This window comes from Ursus arctos, unplaced genomic scaffold, assembly GCF_023065955.2.
Source record: "Ursus arctos isolate Adak ecotype North America unplaced genomic scaffold, UrsArc2.0 scaffold_26, whole genome shotgun sequence".
In the NCBI taxonomy this organism is placed as follows: Eukaryota; Metazoa; Chordata; class Mammalia; order Carnivora; family Ursidae; genus Ursus; species Ursus arctos.
Window position 1 is genome coordinate 17,102,367 of NW_026622941.1, and position 22,198 is coordinate 17,124,564.

The following is a 22,198-nucleotide window of genomic DNA, read 5'->3' on the forward strand; positions in this document are numbered from 1 at the left end:
TTCTGGTTCTTAATTCTCTTGACTCGGGACTAGAAGAAAAGAAAGGAACCTGATCTTCACACTTGGACAAACAATTGCAATCCTCTGTCTGAGGTCTCTGATTTTCCATCAGGGCTCTGTGTGGTTTTACTGTGAAAACTGGCTACCTCATGTGGCTGAGTTCTTTGGGCAGTCTTGCAGGAGATTCCCATAGGAAGATCTGGCCTTGGAATAACCCCTTTCTACACAGGAGTGGATCACATATCATTACTTTCCATGTATTTATTTGAACCTTGAAAAACTTGTACATCCTTGCTTTGCCAAACAGTTGAGGTGTGGGAGTGTGGGCTGCTCTTTCCTGTCTTGTCTCTCCACCCTGCCCTAGCATTTTCTTCCTGTTCACATAAGCCCAAGGGAAATCAACAAACCCTCTTTCAGAACAGAAATCTAACCTGGGAATGAGGCAACAGTCTTCAATTCTGGCACACAGCTGAATAAATGGCTCTCTTTGGGCTTTCCTCTTTGGACTTTGCAGAGAGAACGGGGTATAGAGGAACTAGTCTATTCCTCACTAGGCTAATGACTCATGACTCTCATGCTCATATGGGTACTTCCTTTTCCAAAGCCATTGGTCCCCTGCCTCTTCAGCCATTTAGTCTTCAGCTGTTAACATTAAGGCAAAGCTCTTAGTTTCCCAGAGCAGCTACATGTGCTGCCTCCCTCACTGCCCTAAGCCATCAGGCCCTTTGTCTTGTTCTGTGTTAGATAAGTTCTAAAAAAAATCTTGCCATTGCCCTATTGCACTCATTAGTACAACATTTTTACTCAGAAAGAATCTCCTACTAGACACTCAAAACACTTGGCTAGACAAAGCAACAGATGGTACATGGGCCTATTCACACTTTCAAATGGGTCAAAAAGTATGTTAGTGGTAATAAAACAACAAAATGTCAGCAGTTTAATGGAAGATACATGCCCAAATGAGCCAGATCAAATCATTTTTTAAATCCTTTTGGAGCTTTTTGTGATCCATAAAAGAAAACCATTTTTATTACTTTTATAGTTTTTTTTTAAAATCTGAAATAGTATACTCAAATCGATTACTCATCTAATTCACCAGACTTGGCTCCAGATGACTTTTGTTTATTTTCAGTAATTAGATATACCCCAAAATATCCTCAGGACTAACACTGTAGATGTTTAAAAAATATGCTGCATATTCTAAAGGCAATACAAACAAATAAATAAAAACAAAAACAAAGAAAATGGGAAAAGAAAGAATATGAAAATAGGCATATTCATTAGTTTTTACTATAGCAACAAATAGCCTCAAAGTTTCCGTGGCTTGGAACAACACAGATTCATTTCTCACTGACTGAGTACATAGGCTGCGGACTTGCTATAAGTTCTGCTTGGCTCCACTGGACTCCACACAGCAATGCTTAGCTCTGATTTACATTGTCTTGTTACTCCGTGACTGGAGGAACAGCCCCCCCAGCTGGGACATACTGTTTCCATGGCACAAAGCAGAAGTACAAGCTGCCACACCAATCCATAATAGCACATTTACAGCATCTGCATGGACATGGGCGTACATCTCATCAGTAACATCCTATTGGCCAAAGTGAGTCACATGACCAACCCTGACCCTGGGTAGAGAAGTAGACTCTGCCTATGGGAAGGGACTGGAAGTCACAAAACAAGGAGTGTATATGTATGCTCTCCCTCGGAGGAGAACGCATAGAGTTGGAAACAATAACCAGATCTACCACATAGTGTCAGCACAATGGGAATGGCATCAGTATGAACATATAACATTTCAAAAAGAACACTTTTGAAGTGGTAATAAATATTAAGTATATAAATTATATTATGGGGATACAGTTAAGTCAGCTAATACTTTATGGTCCCCTCTCACATATTTAAGTGTTCTAAAAATGTATACAATGTCTACAGTATGGCTGTCATTACTTTCTGAATTTATTTCCTTTTAATAGTTTTATATTTAAGAATTGTTACAAAATAATGTAGTGACAGATATTGCAAAATAACTATTGATTGGAAATTACATTTCTGCAAACCTGGCCAATATAATGCTCTTTACATGCAAAATTCAACAGAAGTTTAGTGTTATATTTCAAAAAAAGCAAATTAGTATTCTAAGAATAAACTTGTCCTAGGAAATGATTATCTTTGCAAGGACTATAAATGTATCAAGTTCCTGGGGTGTCTGGGTGGCTTAGTTGGTTAAACATCTGACTCTTGATTTTGGCTCAGGTCATGATCTCAAGGTCATGAGATTGAGCCCCGTGCAGACTCTGAGCGGAGCATGAAGCCTGCTTAAGAATCTTTCTCTCGGGGCGCCTGGGTGGCTCTGTTGTTAAGCATCTGCCTTTGGCTCAGGGCCCAATCCCAGGGTCCTAGGATTGAGCCCCACATCAGGCTGCCTGCTCCACTGGGAAGCCTGTTTCTTCCTCTCCCACTCCCCCTGCTTGTGTTTTCTCTCTCTCTCTCTGGCTGTCTCTCTCTCTCTGTCAAATAAATAAATAAAATCTTAAAAAAAAAAAAAAAGAATCTTTCTCTCCCTCTCCCTCTCTGCCCCTCCCTGGCCCCCTCTCCTGCCGGTGCTCTCTCTTTGTCTCTCTCCAAAAAAAAAAAAAGTATCAAGTTCTTCTGTTTGGAAAATGTTAAATAAATGTCTTAAACACTAAGAAGTAAAGTAAAGTTATAAGAGTTAGAGAGATACATGCTTTTTACTTTTTTTATTTTTAAATTTTTTTAATTTTTTTTTTTAAGTGAATTCCATGCCCAGCGTGGAGCCCACAACCATGACATCGAGACCTGGGCTAAGATCGAGATTGAGATGCTTAACCAACTGAGCCACCCAGGCACCCCACATGCTTTTTTACTTCTTAATCACACTATTAAAATCTTAAAATTAGTAATTCCGTATCAAGTATTAATATCAGCCTTTATGTGTCCCAGGGTTTTAAATACACTTGAAGAAGTGACATTCTAGAATCCTTCTGTGCTCCCTAAAATCTGGTCTACTGAGCCACACACCTTGCCTTTTATCAACAAACACAAGAGGAAATGGGAAGGGGAGGTCCTGGAATGACCTGAAATCACTCATCTTCATTGTGTAGCTCAGTTCTCTGATCATGTTGTTTCCCCTTTTCACTCTCAGGAAATAACTCAAGTGGGTCAAAATTTAAGGTAGCCCGTAAGATGTGGGATACTGTGCTATTGAGAACTACAATTAGACCTTCACTGAAGAGAATCAGGAGGCAAGGAGGGCGGGGATGGTGTGATGACTCTCTTCTGTCCTGCTGGTAGCCTGAGAAGTGAGAACAATGTACTCCTCCTGTGGCTTTAATAAGTCACTCTCTGTGGGATCAGAAGCAGCCATGTGCATGAAGAAACAGAGACAATCTCAATATCCAAGGAAAATCTCCCTATCATACTAGCTGGAGTTTCTATCTTAGGTATCTCTGAGTCCACCATGATCCCCTTAATACAGTCAAATACCTTCATAACATCCTCTAACAACTGTGCTGTTACCTGGGTTTCCTCCTTATTCTTGCTTCTGCCTCTCATCCTTAACACTGTCAAAACCTTTAATCAGCTAGATTTTATGCATTTATCCTCATTTTAATGTTGTCATGACTTACAGTCTATAAGATGTGTACAAAATCATATCAAATTGAATTAGATCCCTGGATCTCACAGATATTAGGATAAACAGGTCTCTGGCATTTTAAGATTTACCTCACAGTTTATACACAGTCACATTGCATGCACCTTAAAAGTCTGATCTTTCACCACCAAATCTTAATACTTCTCAGTCCCTTGGCCTTAACTTTGAAAATTAAAAAAAAAAAAATTATTCGACATAAGCAATGCTGCTTCTCTTAGGTGACAATGTCTTTTGAAAAAGGTTTCTGTGATGTTCAAGAGAGAGTGGCCAGCTGTTTGCTAATCTTCCAGACAGAGGCAATGGATACAAATTACGGCATGAGGAGTTTAGCATTTCCTTATGTAAAAGTCATCAATGCAGAACTGCATAACTCTCTACCTCAAACTGTATAGTCCAACTTTCTTTGCAGTTGTTTAAAATAAAAGGACATGTTAATTTTTCTTGACTCTGCCTAAGGACATAGGGATGGACTATTTGACCTCTCATGGTCATCTACCTTTACCACTCCATGATTTCAACTCTGCAGTGTGTAAAGACAAACTCTTCATTAGTCGGGTAAAAAACCATAGAGCTTGAGCCAGATCTCACGAGGAGAACATATGATCTTAGCGGGGATGCAGGGTTGAAATGAGGCATATTCTATAAGGAAAATAACCACAGTGGAATACACTGAATTTTCTTTGCTTTTATATTTTTTTTAGAACAGTCATATTCTCTCTGCAAATCTTCCTTCCTCTGTTTTATTTTGAGCAAGGAATAAAACTGAGTTTCTCCTTGAAAAAATCAAATACATTTCTAACAAAAAAAATTGAGAATATTATGAATACAAATTAGATAATTCTGACAGTTCCCGTGACCCCCCATCTCTAAATGTATCTTTTTAAAGAATTATTTTAGTAAAAACTTGACTTCATCTGTACAAAGTAACTTTTCCTTTTATCATGTATATAGCAGTCAGGAGGTTATACAGTTATATTTGTGTACAAGAACTGGTTAAAAATATTTTTTAAACAAGCGACTCAATATTCAGTGTATGAAAATGCTGGCAGGCATTGATAGAGATACAGAAATACTCTACCTGTCAAGTGCCTATCTCACTGAAACCCAAGGACACTATAAAATGGTACATTACCAAAGTCTTCAAAATACGGGGAGAATTAAGAGATACACAATTTTACATAAAATTTCTTAAAGTTTTACATGTAGATGCTTGCATTTGCGGCTTTCCAATTCACACTCACACAACACTCATTTTCTTAGAGCTTCCAAATAATGACAGGTTTCATTTATTACATTTGACATATCAAAATCTCACCATAGGGTAAGCATAGGAAAACTTCATTGTCCGCTACTATTCTTACATTGAAAATAAGCAGCTATCAATAGATTACACTGTTTCATCAATACATCTTTAACCCCTTGAGGGTTTTTTAAACACTTTCCAGAGGTAAATAAGAACCGTTATTCCACTTAAAAGCAAAAAAGGTGCTAGAAGATAAGTTGGCTTCATTACAATGACAAGAGAGCAAGCCCTCACCTAAAAAAAATAAAAATAGAAAAGAAAACAAATCAAATTTTTAAACTTCTTAACTTAATTTTTCTAAATCTGTAGAAACAGAGAACATAGAACAAATGAAAATAATGTGTTATAGTCTCTGTAACATAATACAGAGGCAGAGATGCAAAATTAAGAATGCAGAATGAAATTCATCTATATACTTTTCAACTGCTCTGCATTTAGTCTTTTTTTTAGTATTCCATTCTCACAATAACTTTCTTCTATTTTCTTGAATGTTAATTTTTCAGAGAAGGACAAGACTAGAGACCAGTTAAGATTAAAAGAATCAATCAAAGAGAGGTTAACATTCAAAGGAATGAGGTTTTTTTATTCTATTTCAGTGGCTTAGGGCATAATAGAAAGTAAAGTTTGAGCATATTGGAATTAGTTTCAAGGCGATAGAAATTCTCACATGGCAGACAGAGTAATAAAATATTTGTTACTGCTCCATTATCTATCATAGTATTCTCACTTTTTTAAGTGCTATGCCTCCCATGTTCATGACTTGAGCAGACAGCCAGTCAGTGACAGAAGTTGGCTGGGGGAGACCGCAAAATACAGATGAACTAATGTTGGCTGACTGGTAGGTACGTTGTGCTAAGCCCTTTTGAATGCATTAGCTCATTCTGTGTTCTATACAGCTTTACAGAGTCAGCGTTATTACTTTGTTTTATAGATAAAGAAATTTAAATCTCAGTCTAGTTAAGTAACTAGTTGAAATTACTTGTAGGTTGTAGGGCTGAGATTTGAGTCCAGAAATGCCTGAAAACAAAAACCATGCTCTTGCCTTTACAATGTCTTTCTCTAAGTAATCAAGGGGAGGTACTGGAAGAAAGAGACATATGTAGGTATGTGACAGTGGGGGCTGGGGGCGGGGGCAGACATTGCCTTTTGAAGAAAAGTAGAAAAAGGTAAGGTTGATGGTTGAGTTCCAATATAGTGTGGTCCCTTATAAATACTATTTCTAAAACTTTGTCCTTATTTTAATAAGAAGTCAAAATATTTGTTTTATTTGTTAAAGAATTAAGTATTTGTTAGAGAATTAAGAAGGCTGAAAAAAGAAAAAACAGTGCATTGTGAGTTGAAATGAGAAAAAGCAGGTCTCTTATTGATTCTTCACTCTAGGAATCTCATTAACTATCAGAATTTGATGACTGCCGACAAATAAACAACATTTTCCCCGATTCCAGGCTGTTAAACTGCCCAAAGCCACCCAATACAGATTAGTCTGAAATGCACTGATCGTTCCTGCTGTAGGGGGTTAAAAAATCAGCTATGGATACAAGAGTTCTTTTTCTCTCTTTCCTTCAGGCTGCTAAAGGATGCACAGAATGAAGCTTATTTTAAAAGCTGGTATCTGAAGCTATTGGCAGCTCTCCAATTCTGTTCAGGAAAAGCCTTGAGTGATGAGTTTTCCAAGGAGAAGAGACTTATTAAAATTCTAGGAGACATCGGGGAAAAAGTCAAGTCTGCCAGTGACCCTCAAAGACAGGTTTGTTGAGAAATTAATCTTCATGTAGTGTTTTCTTTAATCTTTTGTTCAATTAAATTTTAATTTTGTAGCTTGGAAAGCAAATTCATTGTCTATACTTACTTATGAGACACCCAACTCAATTAGTTGGACCAAGATTTTTCTCCATTTACAGTCTTAAAGTTAATGATAATGTCTACCGCGAGGACATGATTTTTTATGATTTTCTTTTATTTATTTATGAGAGCGAGAGAGAGAGAAAGAGAGAGAGAGTAAAAGCAAATGGTGGGAGGAGCAGAGGGGGAAGGAGAGGGAGAGGGAGAGAATCTCCAAGGGACACTACACTGAGTGTGGAGCCCAATATGGGGCTCAGTCCCACGACCCTGAAATCATAACTTCAGCCAAAACCAAGACTTGGACGCCTAACTGACTGAGCCACCCAGGTACCCCAGTATAGTTTTTTGATCTAAGTAGCCATGCAGCATATGGAGAGTACCTGACAAGAAGAAATCAGCTTAAAGGCTGTTTGTCTAAAAAGACCAGATGAAGTAATTTCCTCAAAATGTTAGCACAACTCGGGCTAGTAGAAGTCCAAAGGGGACTTTTTAGGGCACACTTGTCCAAGGTACAAAATCTAGGTCTAGATTTTTTGAATACTGCACTAATCAAAATAAAGACTTTTTTTGGCAAAACAAATAAAATTAATTAAACAAATCAGTAGTGGTTTGGATAGTAAAACTTTTATACTAAGATCCATGAATGATAGTCAAAATATTGTGCATTTTCATCACTGATTATAATAATAGACCTGGCTATTCTTTTTCTTGATCTGATTGAAGAATATTTGTTCTTTTTAATTATCTGCATCACTAGTTTCCCTCACTGATAAAGAACATTAAGTAGGTTCTCTTACATTCAACATTCTAGATGCAGGGAGAGAGTGGGCATCCGTTCATTGTATTAATAACATCATTCAGTAACAATTAAGTACTTACAGACTGAGAGTTAAAGATGGAAAGATGACAAAAACATTAATTTTGTCCTCAAAGGGAGCACATAGTTTCTCTCACCTCCTGTCTAAAATCAAAAAGAGTTTTCAGCAAAATAATATAAAAACTTTGACAGGCAAAGTGTCCCAGAATTCTTTCCCAGCCCAATATTTTTTTTTGCTGGAAGTCGCTCATTTGATAGAAATGCCAAAAGCTATGGCCCTTCACCTATATAGGAGTAAATAGGAAATAAAAAGCATAAGCATGGAATTTATTCTTAAATGGGAAACATAGACTTTAGATTGACAGAAAAACCTAATAAATATATAACATGATGAGCAATGAAAAAAAAAAAAACGTCTATAATGTCTTCATATTACTGCAGATTATTTTCTGGTGATAGAAAAAAATTGAAAGCAAGTAAAATAAACTGGTTTAAAATTTATAAAATTTATGTATAAGTTTAGTCTTTATTTCTTAGATTTTAAAATTCCTCACATATTTGATATGCATACTACAGTTAAATAAGTCTGATGCTTTTTTTGACCATTTGCATTAAGTTCCAAAGTGCTATTACATTATGCTTTCAAATAAATACATTTCGCTCACTTAGACTGTTTTTGTGATAACACTTCTTCACATAAAAATAAGAAAATAAAAATAAAGAGATGAAAGATGCATTTGTAATTTCATACAATTCAAGTTACTGTTAGCTATTTTTTTCTATTTCATTTTTAAAAGTACTAATTAGTGTTGTATGGAAGTGTGGAATCACTATATTGTATACCTGAAACTAATATTACACTGTATGTTAACTCACTGGGATTTAAATAAAAACTTAAAAAACCCTTTTTAATAGATAATTCATAATTCTGCAAACCTACTTATAAATACATGTCTGTATATTCTGATAAAGGCTAGGGTTTTTAATATATTAAAATTGTCTCCTTGATTATTTTTCCTCAGATTCCTCAAAGTTATTTCTTTATAGATTGTTTTTCTCTGCTGTTTACTATTAAAGCATGTCATCTCATCAAAAATAAAATGAAATAAATAAAAAGTACTAATTAAACTGTGTGAAAGAAGATACTTAAAGACAGTAGAGATTCCCCTCCATGGTACTCCTTAAGAAAATCCAGGTATAGATAGGACAAAGGACAAAGAGTCCCATAGTGGAATTTGCCTCATTTTTCCACCTTGTTCTTCTGGATTCTGGGAACAGTAGTTTCTATTATTTGCCAATGACCCAGGAGTAAGAGCTAAGAAACTCTTGGGGGTGAATTAAACATTATTAATCTGATCCTTCATTTTTAGAATTGGACTTAAAGCTTTGTTTCTGAAACTGGGCTAAAAGGGGCCTTTATATTTTGAATTATTGTTTTCCCCCTCTTTTTGTTATGGGATACACAATTTTAAAGGTGTTGTTTGTGGTTTCAGATCTTCCACAGGTACAGAGAACTATGGAAGGGAGTGAGGCAAGTATCAGGAATATACTCATTGACATTTAGTAAACCATTTGTTCAAATATATTACTATTTCTGACAATTATCATTTTTTGCCATTATAGTTCTTAATATATGTGAAATTTTTCTCTAAAATGTGCTGTCACTATTATAAATCTTGAGGGTTACACACTAAGATTCCAGGAAATTATCAGAATTGGATTGTGTTAACAATTACTTAAAGCAGGTGTTGTAAGATGGTGGGCACAGGTCAAAGCCAACACATCATGTTTTGTTTGAACAAAATAGTTCTTTGTTTTGGTTTTGTTTTTAATTGAATTTAAATCCTATAGAAAAGGCATGAACTCTTTAGTTCCCCATTTCCCCCAACACTCCCTGTTGTTTTTAGCCCTCTGCTTCCTTATATGTGGTTTACATCACCTACCTGACCCCAAAGCATCCAAGTGTGCAACCCCTGAATTAAAGAGTTTATTTAATCAATGGAAGAAAATTATAACTCGGAAGAAAGTTGAGTTCTTTACAGTTTCTAAAATGCTTTTTCAAATGATTTTTTCACAGGAGGTACTAAAGAAAGAGATTGGCAGACTAGAAGACTTCTTTCAGTGTATAAAGACGTGTCACCTTCCTCTGAACCCTGCCCTGTGTATAAAGGGTATTGATCGTGATGTAAGTCAGATTATTCAGTAGACGAGTTGAGTATTTTTGTTTTGTATTGTTTAGTTCACTGTATGCTTTTGAAATGGCAAAAACAATTTGTAAATTGTCATTGCAAGTATTTTAAGAAAAAGGTAATTGAATCCCATCCAAACTATGTGCTGCCTTTGATGCACTGTGTAAGGTGGAGATTGCATTGGCCTTATCACATGATTTGCTAGTTTAGAAATAAACTATCAGTTCAGTAAAAATAAATAAATAAATAAATAAATAAATAAATAAATAAATAGATGTACTTCTACTAAATTGATTTCTCAGTTTATTCAAAATGGATGATTTGGTGACCTTATGCAGGCTGGCTTTAATTTCATGGTTGTTTAGTTTATGTGCATACCCATGCCTAGTACACTAAGATTATTAGCTTCAACACCTCAGTTTTTATTTAATTTAAAATTCACTGAAACTCATATGTCAGTGTACTATATATATTGTGATTTTACTTATGCCTGGAGTGACCTTCCTGGCATCAGAAACAATTTCTTTCTCTTCTTAAGCCTCTGTCAGTCACACTTCCCTAACTTAGAATCATTCTTTCTCCTTTTATCTCCGTTAACTTTATTGTACTCCTTCTCAAAAGTCCACGGGTAGAAAGCACTAATAGAGGAGGATTGGTAAGTGAGACTTAGAAGTGAAGAGTTTAAGCTATTATGCATGCACAATAAATGCTACTTGACTGATGGCATAATACAATCAAGAAAACAAATCCAATAATTAGGAGAAAAACTAGACCATTATTAGTATGAATATAAAAAGTTTTGTTAAAAAGTTGGTACTGTTACCTTTACAACTTTGCTGCCTCACAGACACCTTAGAAATTTTCCTAATATGCTACACAAGCATATTTTGAAAAATAACAAAATAAGGCATCAAAATCCACAAACTGAGATATGTCTATCTGGGCTAAAATCCAAATCATTGCTAATTTTTAAAAATGTGTAACTTTTCAATCATATCCGATATCCACTGATTAATGTTGAAAATACAGGGAAATGCAGCATTTCAAAGACATAGTATCTTAAAGTAGAAAGAACAGTATGAATGATTGAGTCTAGACATTGATTTTTTGTTTCTGCTTTCTTGGTTTATTGTTCCTTAAGGAGTAGAATAATTTTCTGTTAAAATTCCATATGAATCTTCGTTTTGGTAGTCCTTGGGGATGTGGGATATCAGCTCTAATGGGTATCTTCTGTGGGTGCCTATGTGAGATTGTTGGGCTGAGGGTCACCAGCCCAGGAGCCACAACCCCTAGCACTGTAGCTGGGACCATACTCCTTTCCTATACCTACATGCAGACAGTGGTACTTTCTTTGAGTCTGGAGAGTAGACCAAGTAAAGCTCCCTCTTTTCTCCATTTGCTCTGGCCAGCTGTGCTTGGCACAATGCTGGGCACCTGTGTGTAGAGCAATAAACAGGGCAGATGTGGCCAGGTGACACTCTCCCCTGGGGAACATTTTAGTCCATCCTACAGTCCTGCCGAACAAGGAAGTCTGAAGGAACATACATCTCATCTGAAGATGTGGTGAATGTGGCCAAGTTTCAATCAGAGCTTGCATCAGAGGATCCATACTGGAAAGAGCCTCTAAGAATGTAATGAGTATGATAAAACATTTAGAGAAACCTCTCTGTCAATGGTTCATTTGAGAATCTACTAAGGGGGGGAAGACCTATGAATGCAGCAAGCATGGGAAGACCTGTCATCACTACTCCCATCTCATTCAAAATCAGAGATTCCATAATTAGAAAAAATCTTATAAATGTGCTATACGTGTAAAAACCTTCACTCAGAGTTCCCTACTCATTGACCCTCAAATAACTCATCCTCAGGAGAAGACATAAATTTCATGAGTATAGGAGGCTTTCATTCAGAGTAAAATCCTTTTCTAACATCAAGTGCTTCACATTAGTGAGAAACATTACAGTTGAAATGAGTGTGGGTAGGCTCTCTGTTCCAACAGAAACCATTTTGACCACCAGAGAATCCATACTGGGAAGAAGTCCCGAGAGAATAATGAACATAGTAAGACCTTCAATCAGAGTAAATGTCTTATTTGACATCAGAGCCTCCACACTGGGGAACAAGCACAATAAATGCAGGCAGTATGGAAAAGGCTTCAATCAGAACTCTCAACTTGTTGGCTACGAGCAAATTCACACCAGAGAAAAACATTTGGAATGCAATGTGACAAGATATTCAGTCAGAGTAAATGTCTTATTTTATGACACCCAACTTCACACAAGCAGAAGCCCCATAAGTATGGAAAATATGCAGTGAAGACTCACATTTCATTATATAACAGAGAATTCACACTGGTGAAAAATCCTATGAATGTGATAAGTATGGGAAGGTCTTTGGTGATAGCACCAACTTTACGATGTCAGAGAACCCATCTGGGGAGAAACTTTATAAATGCAATGATTGTGGGAAAGCCATTAGTGATTGTTCACAGTTTATCATGCATCAGAGAGTTCACTCTAGAGAGAAGCCCTATGAATGTGGTGAGTATGGGAAAGCCTACAATCAACATTCTATTTTAATCACCATCAGTAAACTACACTGGGGAGAAGCACTCAGACCAATTCACTCTTTAAAGCTTGGCTCTCCAAGATGAGGACAAAGGTCTTAGCTTCGAGTTAAGCCTTTTTTCAAAGAATTTTCACCCTTGTCTCTCCTTGGAACCACTAATTACAATGGACCATTTCCTATTTTCCTTTGGGTCACTAGAGAATGGACCATTTGGGAAAGTGGTTGTAACTTAATGCAATCCTTCTCCACTCCTGGGAAAGTAAGGACCACACACTTCATTTACTAATAGGTTCCTTTCCTTTTTTAAAACTATTTTAAATCAATGTCATTAGTATGTGCTTCTCAAGAACAGAGATCATATCTTTCTTTCTCTATTCCAGCTCTTCTTATATTTTCTCTATTCCAACTCTTTTATCTCACCATTTACATAAAATTATCTTCCAAGACTCCAACTTATTCTTTCCCGTCTCCTGGTTGTGGCCCTTGCAATCCACTTTAAGCATCTAATCTAAGTTCTCATTGTTTGCCTTTCCCTACCCAGAAAGCCTTTTTTTTAAACCTGTTTACTAATCTCTATCTTTTACAATCTTCAAATCCAGCTCATCTCTGAAAGACTTCTCTTCTTTAAGTGCTGCTTCATTTAACTGTGATAAATAACCTTGTAAATTACTTTCAACTTAATGCATATGTGTTTGTGTTCATACCAACTTTCTGTAGGCTCTTGGAGAGTAGATATGGTATCTCTGATATCACATAGATAATGGTTTGGGCGTATTCGTTGTCAAATATAAAATATTTTTAACATGACTCTCAAAAAGTATACTGCATGTGAAAACCAAAATATAAAACAATGAAAGCAGAGTAGCTCCGAGTGATATAATTAAGAAGAAGGGCTAAGCCTTGTCTTCATCCTCCCTTTGCCCTTTTTCTCTTCCCTGGACTTGGGGTGCCTCAAAGAGACCCCCAAGAATTGTATGAGCACAGAAAACCACTGATCTAGGCTCATTTCTGGCCTAATACAGGATTTCCTAATTCAATACCATGACAGAAGGTCGTATGTTCCCTGACTGATTCTCGAAGCAAGTATTCATTACTTAACAAGCAGCCTCACCCATTTACTATAAATCTCAAATTGATTCAGTAAGCAAGGGTTTCTGTTTGCTTATGGATTAAGTTAGATTTCTGTTGATAGGTTAGGTTAAAAAAATATATCCTTTCCTCTCTACTTCTACTGATTTCAGACTTCTCAAAAAATGATATTCAAACTGATCCGTCAACATGTATTGATGTCATATTTTATGAAGTTGATAAATTGAAACCATCAAGTTCTTTTTCTTTTAGTATTGATTTAACTCTTCACTGTCATGAAGTCTCTAATAGTCTAAAGACATACAACCTTTTAACATTTAAACAGCTGTAAGTGCAGGAAAGGAAAATAGGTAACAAGGAAAGTATAATGGAAAGTAGTCAATATCATAAAACTGAAAATGGAAATGCAAAGTGTAACTGAAAGAAAGGAAAGGAGGAAACATATGTTGTACTGTTGTTTGTAGAGGTAAGAAAATGTTCACTAATGAAAAGAGAAGAAATGCGTTATTTTTTTTGAAGTACCTAATTAGTGTCAGGCACTGCACTGTAGAAGGTCCTTTATATCTATGAGCCCATATATCTACTACAAATATGTTTGTTATTATCCCCATTTTACAGTGGGATACATTTAAGTAGCTTGCCCAAGCTCTTGCAGCTAATAAGTTAGAGAGTTCAAATTTGAACTCAGTCTTTCTTAACCCTATATCCATATTTCCTTAAAGTATTCTGTAGGGAAGAAATAATTAAAAGGAAATAGGTTTTTGAATGCAATTTTATCTTTTAGGTATTAACCAACTATCATAAACATAATGCCTACCTATTACCTAGTTTATTTAAACCCCCAACATATCAACACTGTTCAGTGAGAAAAACTGTAGTTGAAGATTTACAACCTGCCAAGAAACTGGATTTTCAGTTTCTAAGTAAAGGCTTTGGTTAGTAGACTAAAGTTTTGTTGTTGTTGTTTTTAATAAATATGTTTCTTTATTCCAAAGTGTAAAAATTATTCATGTGTGTTATATTTGCTCATACAACAAATTATACAAGAAGCCCATGATTTCAGGGAAAGTGTTCTTTTTGCTTTATTTTGCTCACCATTTTTTCTCTTCTCTTTCTATAGGCATGTTCATATTTCACATCTCATGCTTTGCCCTTGAAGATTACTTTCATCAATGCTAACCCAATGGGCAAAAATATCAGCATCATTTTTAAGGTACAAAAACATCAAATTGATTTCACAGGTAGAATTATTGATTTATTTCTTGCAAAAAGATATTATTATAGTTATTTTCCTGTGACAACAACACAGAGGATTCCAGTTATTTTTGATTCTGCATTTTTACAGAATTATAGTACCTGTCGAACAATGATTGACAATAAATCAATCATTATTGGCTCAAGCTAGTGTACCTTCAGTGCAAAACTTAAGATATGTTTCAATAAATGAAATTATACACTTCTTAGTAGCACAGAAAGTGGAATGTGTAGTGAACCCTTAATAGGAGAGTTTTCTTTTGGTTTAGGTATTAAATTAGAATCAATATTAGCTAAAATTCAAATGATATGTTAATTTAACATAAAATTCTTATCTGCAGGCACTTGCTTACTTTAGTAATTTGGATTATTTTCTTCTTTTCAAATAAATAGAGGTGAAATCAGTCTTTATCATGAATCCCATAGGAGAGTAGAGTAAAAGTCGTAACAGGGTTATAGACAAGTAGGAAAGACAGATCAAAGAAGCTATGAATGAAAAGGAAGACTTTGGAGTCATTCAGTTGATTTAATCAAGTATTTAGCCAAACCAGACAACTAGGTCTCAGAGTGAATTATTTAGTGGATTTTTTACTATCTTTGAGGATAATTTTTAGCACACCCATACTTTGGCTTTGACCTGTGTAACTTCAAGCGTTAATGATCATGAAACACTGCATTTTGGGTGAAGAAAAAAATACCACAAAATTTCATCTTGGAATATTTTTCTGCATATAATTTAGAAAGCATTTTCAAAACCAAACCTCTTAGTTCAAAAGCAGAAAACTATCCTTTCCCTTTGGACGTATTCCATTTCCTTCACCTATGCTAGAAAATCACCCCTTAATCATTTCTTATTATCAAAGGCTGTTTACTCTGAAAAATTTTTAACCACCTTCATAATATGAGAAGTCAATGATTTAAAGTCCGATGAATCCTGTGTGTGCTATTTATAGTCCTAGTCAAGAAGCTCTTGGTATTCTAACTGTGTATCAGTATATACATTTATGGCATACCAAATAATGTTTTAGTTAGAAAGAAATCTCTCTTGGCGGAGTTTAAATTTTGAATAAACATTCATCGAGCCTCTCTTCACTAGACTTCGAATCTAAGACATTGCACGTGCATGATAAATTGAAAGATTACTATCAGCAAACAACATTCCAAGCAACTTCTAATTTGGTGGCTGAAGCTTCTGTAATCATTTAAAGGAAAGTTCTTAGTTTCTTTGATCTTCTCCCAGAAACACAAGGTGTTCTTAATACTAACAAAACAACTGAAACCATCCTAAGTTGGGCTAGAAATGTACTGGAGGAAAGAAATGACATATACCATATTTGAAGGCCTTTAATGGAATTCAAAAGAGAAATCCAGAGTCTATAATTTTGTTATTAACAGGCCGGAGATGATCTTCGTCAGGATATGCTTGTTCTGCAGATTATTCAAGTGATGGACAATATTTGGCTGCAGGAGGGCCTGGATATGCAAATGATCATTTATAGATGTCTATCCACGGGAAAAGGTCAAGGTCAGTATAGATTGGAAAGTGATTTGACTTATATTATTTGTCTGAAACTTTCTCTGGTAACATGACACCAAACTTTCCACAACCTTCATTTTAGACTATAAATTTTAAAGTCAAAAGAACTATACAAAGTCATTCTTCTTTCTTAAAAAGAATTATTTTCAAAAGTGGCAAGTCAAAGTAATTTAGAATGTCAAAGAATGTAATGTCTTTTTTGATATTAATTAGGATTTTGACAATCTAGATGTTAACTGTGGTGTCCTTTTGTGTGTCATTTGTATGTTTTTTCTCTTTTTTAAAGATAATAACAGAAAAGCTTACTCATTCCAAAAAATTCAATTTATTGCCTATTAACACAAAGTTTACAAAGTTGCAAATGCTTAAATAAGTTCGGAACATTCTAAATACATTATAAATCTGCATTTAATTTCTAAAAGACTTTTAAATAAATCATAATATCAGTAGTCAAAGATGACCGAACATGCAAATTTTGAACATCCTTCTTTTCCTTTATAAAAGTCAAGATGTTAATATGGAACTATAATTACATTTAATACACATTTTCAATGAAAGTTACGTCGATGGTCTGCCCAAATTATTACCATCACAAGTAAAAGCTGTACTTAATTATAACCATGCTAAATTGAAGAAATAATTCCCAAAATACCTTATAATCTTTTTCTGAATGTGGTCACGGCCACTCAGAATTTCATTCAAGTAATTGGTAGGATAGCAAATACATCTGCATAAATAAAAGCGTAAAAAAAGCATAGAACTAGAAAAGGGACCTAGAACCATGTAGTTGTTGTTATTCAGGCAGGACTACAGTTTAAACTTAACAGAAAAACTATCAAAGTCTGCCAGTCCCCAGTTCCTGAAGTCCCACCACACGGCTCAGTACCCCAGTCAACTGTGACTTGAAATTTTAGAAGCTGGGTATGGAAACACCTCCGCATTAGCTTGCAACCCGATACTTCAGGATGATTCTATTACAGGCATACTACCCAATTATTTTGATTCTGATAGTAGGGCTCTTGCTTCCATGGCAAGTATCCACCCCTGAACCCTTTCTAAAGCTCTATTTGTTAAGAGTCTTTATCATTGCTACTCTGAGATTGTTATTCCTTGCATTTACTCTCCTTTTCCTTACATAAAGTAACCTAATTCTTTCAAATCCTAATGTATTGAAAGAGTAAGAGTAAAGGTAGATGAGCCAAACTGAACTTTTTGATGTCACATGGATTACCTTTTCTTCAGAAATTGAATACATCGCTGACCTCAGTGGAATTCTTCAATTGCATGTACTCATTTCTCAGTTTCAAATTATAGAATGTAACAGAGGCTAAATCTTTTAGAATTAATAAAATGACTCAGCAAAAATGAATGGAGACTTGCCCAAAGTTGCAGATGTCATAAGACAAACAAGCTATTAATCCCTCCTACCTACCAGCAATCTTCTATAGTTGTTAAGATTTGAAAGGGCATTATACTGGCAAAAAACTTCTTCAAGAAAAATAGAAGTAATTAAAACAAACATCATGTTTAGAAGATCAGATTCCATTTTTAATATGCTTCTGAGCCTTATTGAGTATCTATTGTTTTCAAGAAATATCACAAAGGTAAGGAATATTAAAATGAACTAAACAGAGTTACTGCCCATAAAGGAGAGTATATTCTAGGCCGGAAGTTTGCATGACTTTATCAACATTATTGTTGATTATAATTCTCATGACTACTTTGTATATAATGTCGTAGGAGCTTTGGGGAGATTATCAGGGCAAATAAAAATTCTTTAATATTTATTTTATTGCAGGCTCTCCAAATTTGATGGGCATAAAAATTACTTAGGGAAATTGAGGAAGTAGATATAACTAGGCCCCAACCAGGTACTAAATCATGTTTTCTATTTAGGCATTGAAGATGGGGGGGGTTCCCACGTCTCTGTAACTGTAAAAAGCTGCTCCAGTGTTTCTTATGCACCCCCTTTTGAGAGTTATATGATACCACCTTAAAAAGTTTTGTCCCTAAGAACCTAGCAGCATTGACATCGCCTGGGAGCTTGCTAGAAATGAAGAATCTCAGGACTCACCCCCACCCTAAAGAATCAGAACCTACGTTTTAACAAGATCCCCAAGTGATACAAATATGCATTAAAATTGGAAAACTCTGCATTAGAGGACTGTAAGAATAGAACTACACATATTACTCAATGCACACAGATTGTTTTAAGTATTTAAAAGGTGCATGATACATGCTAGCTTAAAATGTATAAAATATAATTTATGGTTTTAATTGATACACAGAATTCAGCCACCATGATTATTATAAATTTTCCGAGTAGTCAGCAATGTAAGTGTTATGATAAATGGCTTGGGATTTAGCAAAGATTAATTCCCTAAAGACAAATGTGATCTGAAAAGTAACTGATATTGCTACAGCACAGTATTTAAATGGTGCTAATAATCTAAATCTTAATTTTGGTCATGGTCAAATGTGAGGCAGTGAAGCACTAAGGAGACAGATAGGAGGTGCTTTCCCTTTAGAAAGATTAAGTGGAGGAACTGGAAACACGAGGAGGGAAATGTTCAGGATTAGAAAGAGGAATCACCTCTTTCTGAAGTAATTACATTACTACTAAATGTAATGCTTTACATTTGCTATCTCAGTTAATTCACATGAAAAAATCTGCACAAGAGCCAAATATTGGCTATAATATTAAGGATATGCCCAAGATTTACCTCTGGAGTGTTAAATTAGTCTGTATTTTTCTTCCCCTTTCTCTTTCCTTCCTTCCTTCTTTCTTTCTTTCTTTCTTTCTTTCTTTCTTTCTTTCTTTCTTTCTTTCTTTTTCTCTTTCTTTCTTTCTTTCTTTCTTTCTTTTTCTCCCTTTCTTTCTTTCTTTCTTTCTTTCTTTCTCTTTCTTTCTTTTTCTTTCTTTCTTTTTCTCCTTTCTTTCTTTCTTTCTTTCTTTTCTTTCTTTCTTTCTTTCTTTTTCTCTTTCTTTCTTTCTTTCTTTCTTTCTTTTTCTCCCTTTCTTTCTTTCTTTCTTTCTTTCTTTCTTTCTTTCTCTTTCTTTCTTTTTCTTTCTTTCTTTTTCTCCTTTCTTTCTTTCTTTCTTTCTTTCTTTCTTTCTTTCACTCTACAAATACATTATATAGGTCATTTCTGCAGCCATTTAAAATTCCATTCCCACTCCCCATGTTTGAGTTTCTTTCTGATCCAGCAATGTAGATGCCTAAAGGTCACAACTGGGCTATTAAGTATTAAGAAAGATTAAAGCTGCAACCAGTTACTACCGGCCAAATCCAGCACAGAGAAGTGTTTCATTTACCAACACGATTTGCTTGCTGCTTGTTTAATTCGAATTTTTTAAGATAGATTATGAAATAGTTTTAAAAATTCAACCATCTGTCTTTTCACATAGTTACATTTGGGTCTTTGGTCCCTTCAGGTATTTGAGTTTTCAGCTCTTGAATTGCCAAAATTGTGGAAATCAGAAATTCTAGACTTTTATTTCTTTCAGTGACTTTATTTATAGAACTGAATATTACAGGTTGTTTTGTGGACACAAGTCCTTGGACGGTTTTAAATACTGGGTCTAAATCACTATTCTGTACAGAATAAAATCAGAAGATTTGAAAATATTTACATTATAATAACCTTAGGAACACAATGCAAGAAAGGAACACAATCCTTGATGGATACATGGTCAGTGGGGCAAAGGTCCTATTGAAGTTCAATCAACATATGCCCTCCTTTAAAAAATTATTACCATAGTTTCTCTTTAACGTTGACTGAGAAGGAAGGAGCAGGTGGCTCTCCACATGTTAACTGCAGGTATTCTATTCACTCCTAGAAATGGGACATTTCACGGTGAAGCTTTTATTTACCTGAACATTGATTTTTATAATATATTTGAAATATTTATTATAGAGATTGTATTCGGTTCTCTTTCATCATAATTATGCTTGTTACACAAATTTGAAGGGTCCTCCCTTAAACTGTAAATGAATGCACAAGTCATATGTTAATTAACCCACTACTTTATTGACTCAGTGGGAGCTCTGTGAGACCGTCTAGATTGGCTCTCTACTGTAGTTCAAGAAAAAATCGTAAAGCTTCTTCTGATAGATCTGATCCAAACACTACAAGTAGCCTCATTGCGCCCCAGGATTTCATAAAAATTAGAAAGAAAGCCATCTAGATAAGGCTCCTTCAGAAAAGCAGGTTTGCAAAGAAAAGGGTAACCCACGTAGTACTGGTAACTATTGTTGCTACGTAGATCAAGATGTGTTTCCTAAGTATTCCTCATCCTGCAAAAAAAGAATTAGTTCTATACTCTTTTTTATCAACCAGGATTGGTGCAGATGGTACCCGATGCCGTAACTCTAGCAAAGATCCATCGCCATTCTGGACTGATAGGACCGTTGAAAGAAAACACAATCAAAAAGTGGTTCAGTCAGCACAACCATTTAAAGGCAGATTATGAAAAGGTTTGTCCTGCTGTACCTAATTTTAAATAATGTACTAAATAAGAATATGCTCTGCATCATTAGCTATTGTGGTTTATGAAAAAGTAAATTAAGTACACCTTGAGTTCTAATTCACTCAGTCATGAGCTTAGTAATAATGATCCAGTTTAAATGGTATATTAAGTAGATAAAATTTCTGTATTTGGTTTTACTTCTTACACCGATCTCTTCTGAGATGCTGCTCCTTGAAATATCTCTTTCAAGTTACCTCTGCGTGTCCGTACACAATCCCCAATTTCTATAAATGCCCCTCCTTCCTTTGCAATGCATTTCTTCTGCTAAGCTCTACTTTTTCAAGCCTTATTCTTTCAATGTTTGCAGAAGGCGTAATAGAGGTGTTTTTTTTAATATCTCAAAACTTTGCAAAATATAATGTTTTATTTGACTGCAAATATTTTTTCCCACTTTACTTCATGCTCGCATCTGGCCTTTGGTGTACAGTTGTGCAAGTTCTGCCCTATACCAGGGCTCCCAGCTAAGGGGATGAGTTGGTTAAAGCCAGGCTTTGTTCCACTTGCCAAGGTATGAACTGGTACAAGGGGGTCTACCCAGAGGCAGAGGCACCTTTATGCTAATTCACACAAAGATACAATATGGGCTAACATTGAATCTGCTTGGAACTGTCCAGAGCACTGAAATTCCTTCATCCTAAGAAACTCCTTGGTCCTGAGCAAACTGGGATGATTGGTCACCCTAGTTAGCACAGGCCATGATAGAGAGATCCAAGAGTTCATCTATTCCAGACTTCTATGAGATTGGAGTAGAACAAAATACAGGCCTTTGGAGGTCAAATAACAAAGATAAGATGACATTATCTTGAAATCTATTTTTTAGCCATTCCCAAAATTATAACTTGAGTTTTCCACAGATCTTTGGGGTTATATTATTTGAGGTGTTTTCACATATATTTGCTCTTCACAACTACTATGTAATGGTATCTTTTATTATCTTCACTTTGTAAGTGAAAAATATCTAGAGAGACAAATTAAATGACTTGTTCAGGTACTTGGGATATCCGGAACTAAGACATGTAGTTCAGTGACACAGATTTCCACTCCAGCCACACCATTCTAGGAGACCCATTACCATGGCCCAACCAATCTCTCATGGTTACACCATGGTTACGTCAAAGTTGCATCAATGATGAAAATGATGTAGACCCAGGAGACCATTTTGAAAATAAGAGTAATTTTGGCAAGAAACCTCTTTTTCTTAAAGAAACAGAAGCCACAATTGACTCAGTGGTGATCGACTTCCACCCACACAGACACTGATATATACTGTACCAAACCATTTTTGGACATCAACTGGATCACCTATTTGTAAGGATAAACATAAAATATTACATATATCTCAACATGGCTTTTTCTGTGTTAAAAATTCAAATATTCAAAATTGATATTTTA

The 22,198-nt window shown here is 35.3% G+C and overlaps 1 protein-coding gene across 2 annotated transcripts in view; it reads left to right on the forward strand.

Annotated features, from left to right (window-relative positions):
- PIK3C2G (phosphatidylinositol-4-phosphate 3-kinase catalytic subunit type 2 gamma) overlaps window positions 1-22,198 on the forward strand; it is a 345,203-nt gene that overhangs the window by 209,730 nt on the left and 113,275 nt on the right. For both annotated transcript variants that reach the window (XM_026502333.4, XM_057319037.1), the window contains exons 19-23: window positions 6,546-6,726; window positions 9,716-9,823; window positions 14,605-14,697; window positions 16,134-16,263; window positions 20,617-20,753. In XM_026502333.4, coding sequence (XP_026358118.2) covers window positions 6,546-6,726; window positions 9,716-9,823; window positions 14,605-14,697; window positions 16,134-16,263; window positions 20,617-20,753 — 649 coding nt within the window. The remainder of the gene's footprint in view (window positions 1-6,545; window positions 6,727-9,715; window positions 9,824-14,604; window positions 14,698-16,133; window positions 16,264-20,616; window positions 20,754-22,198) is intronic.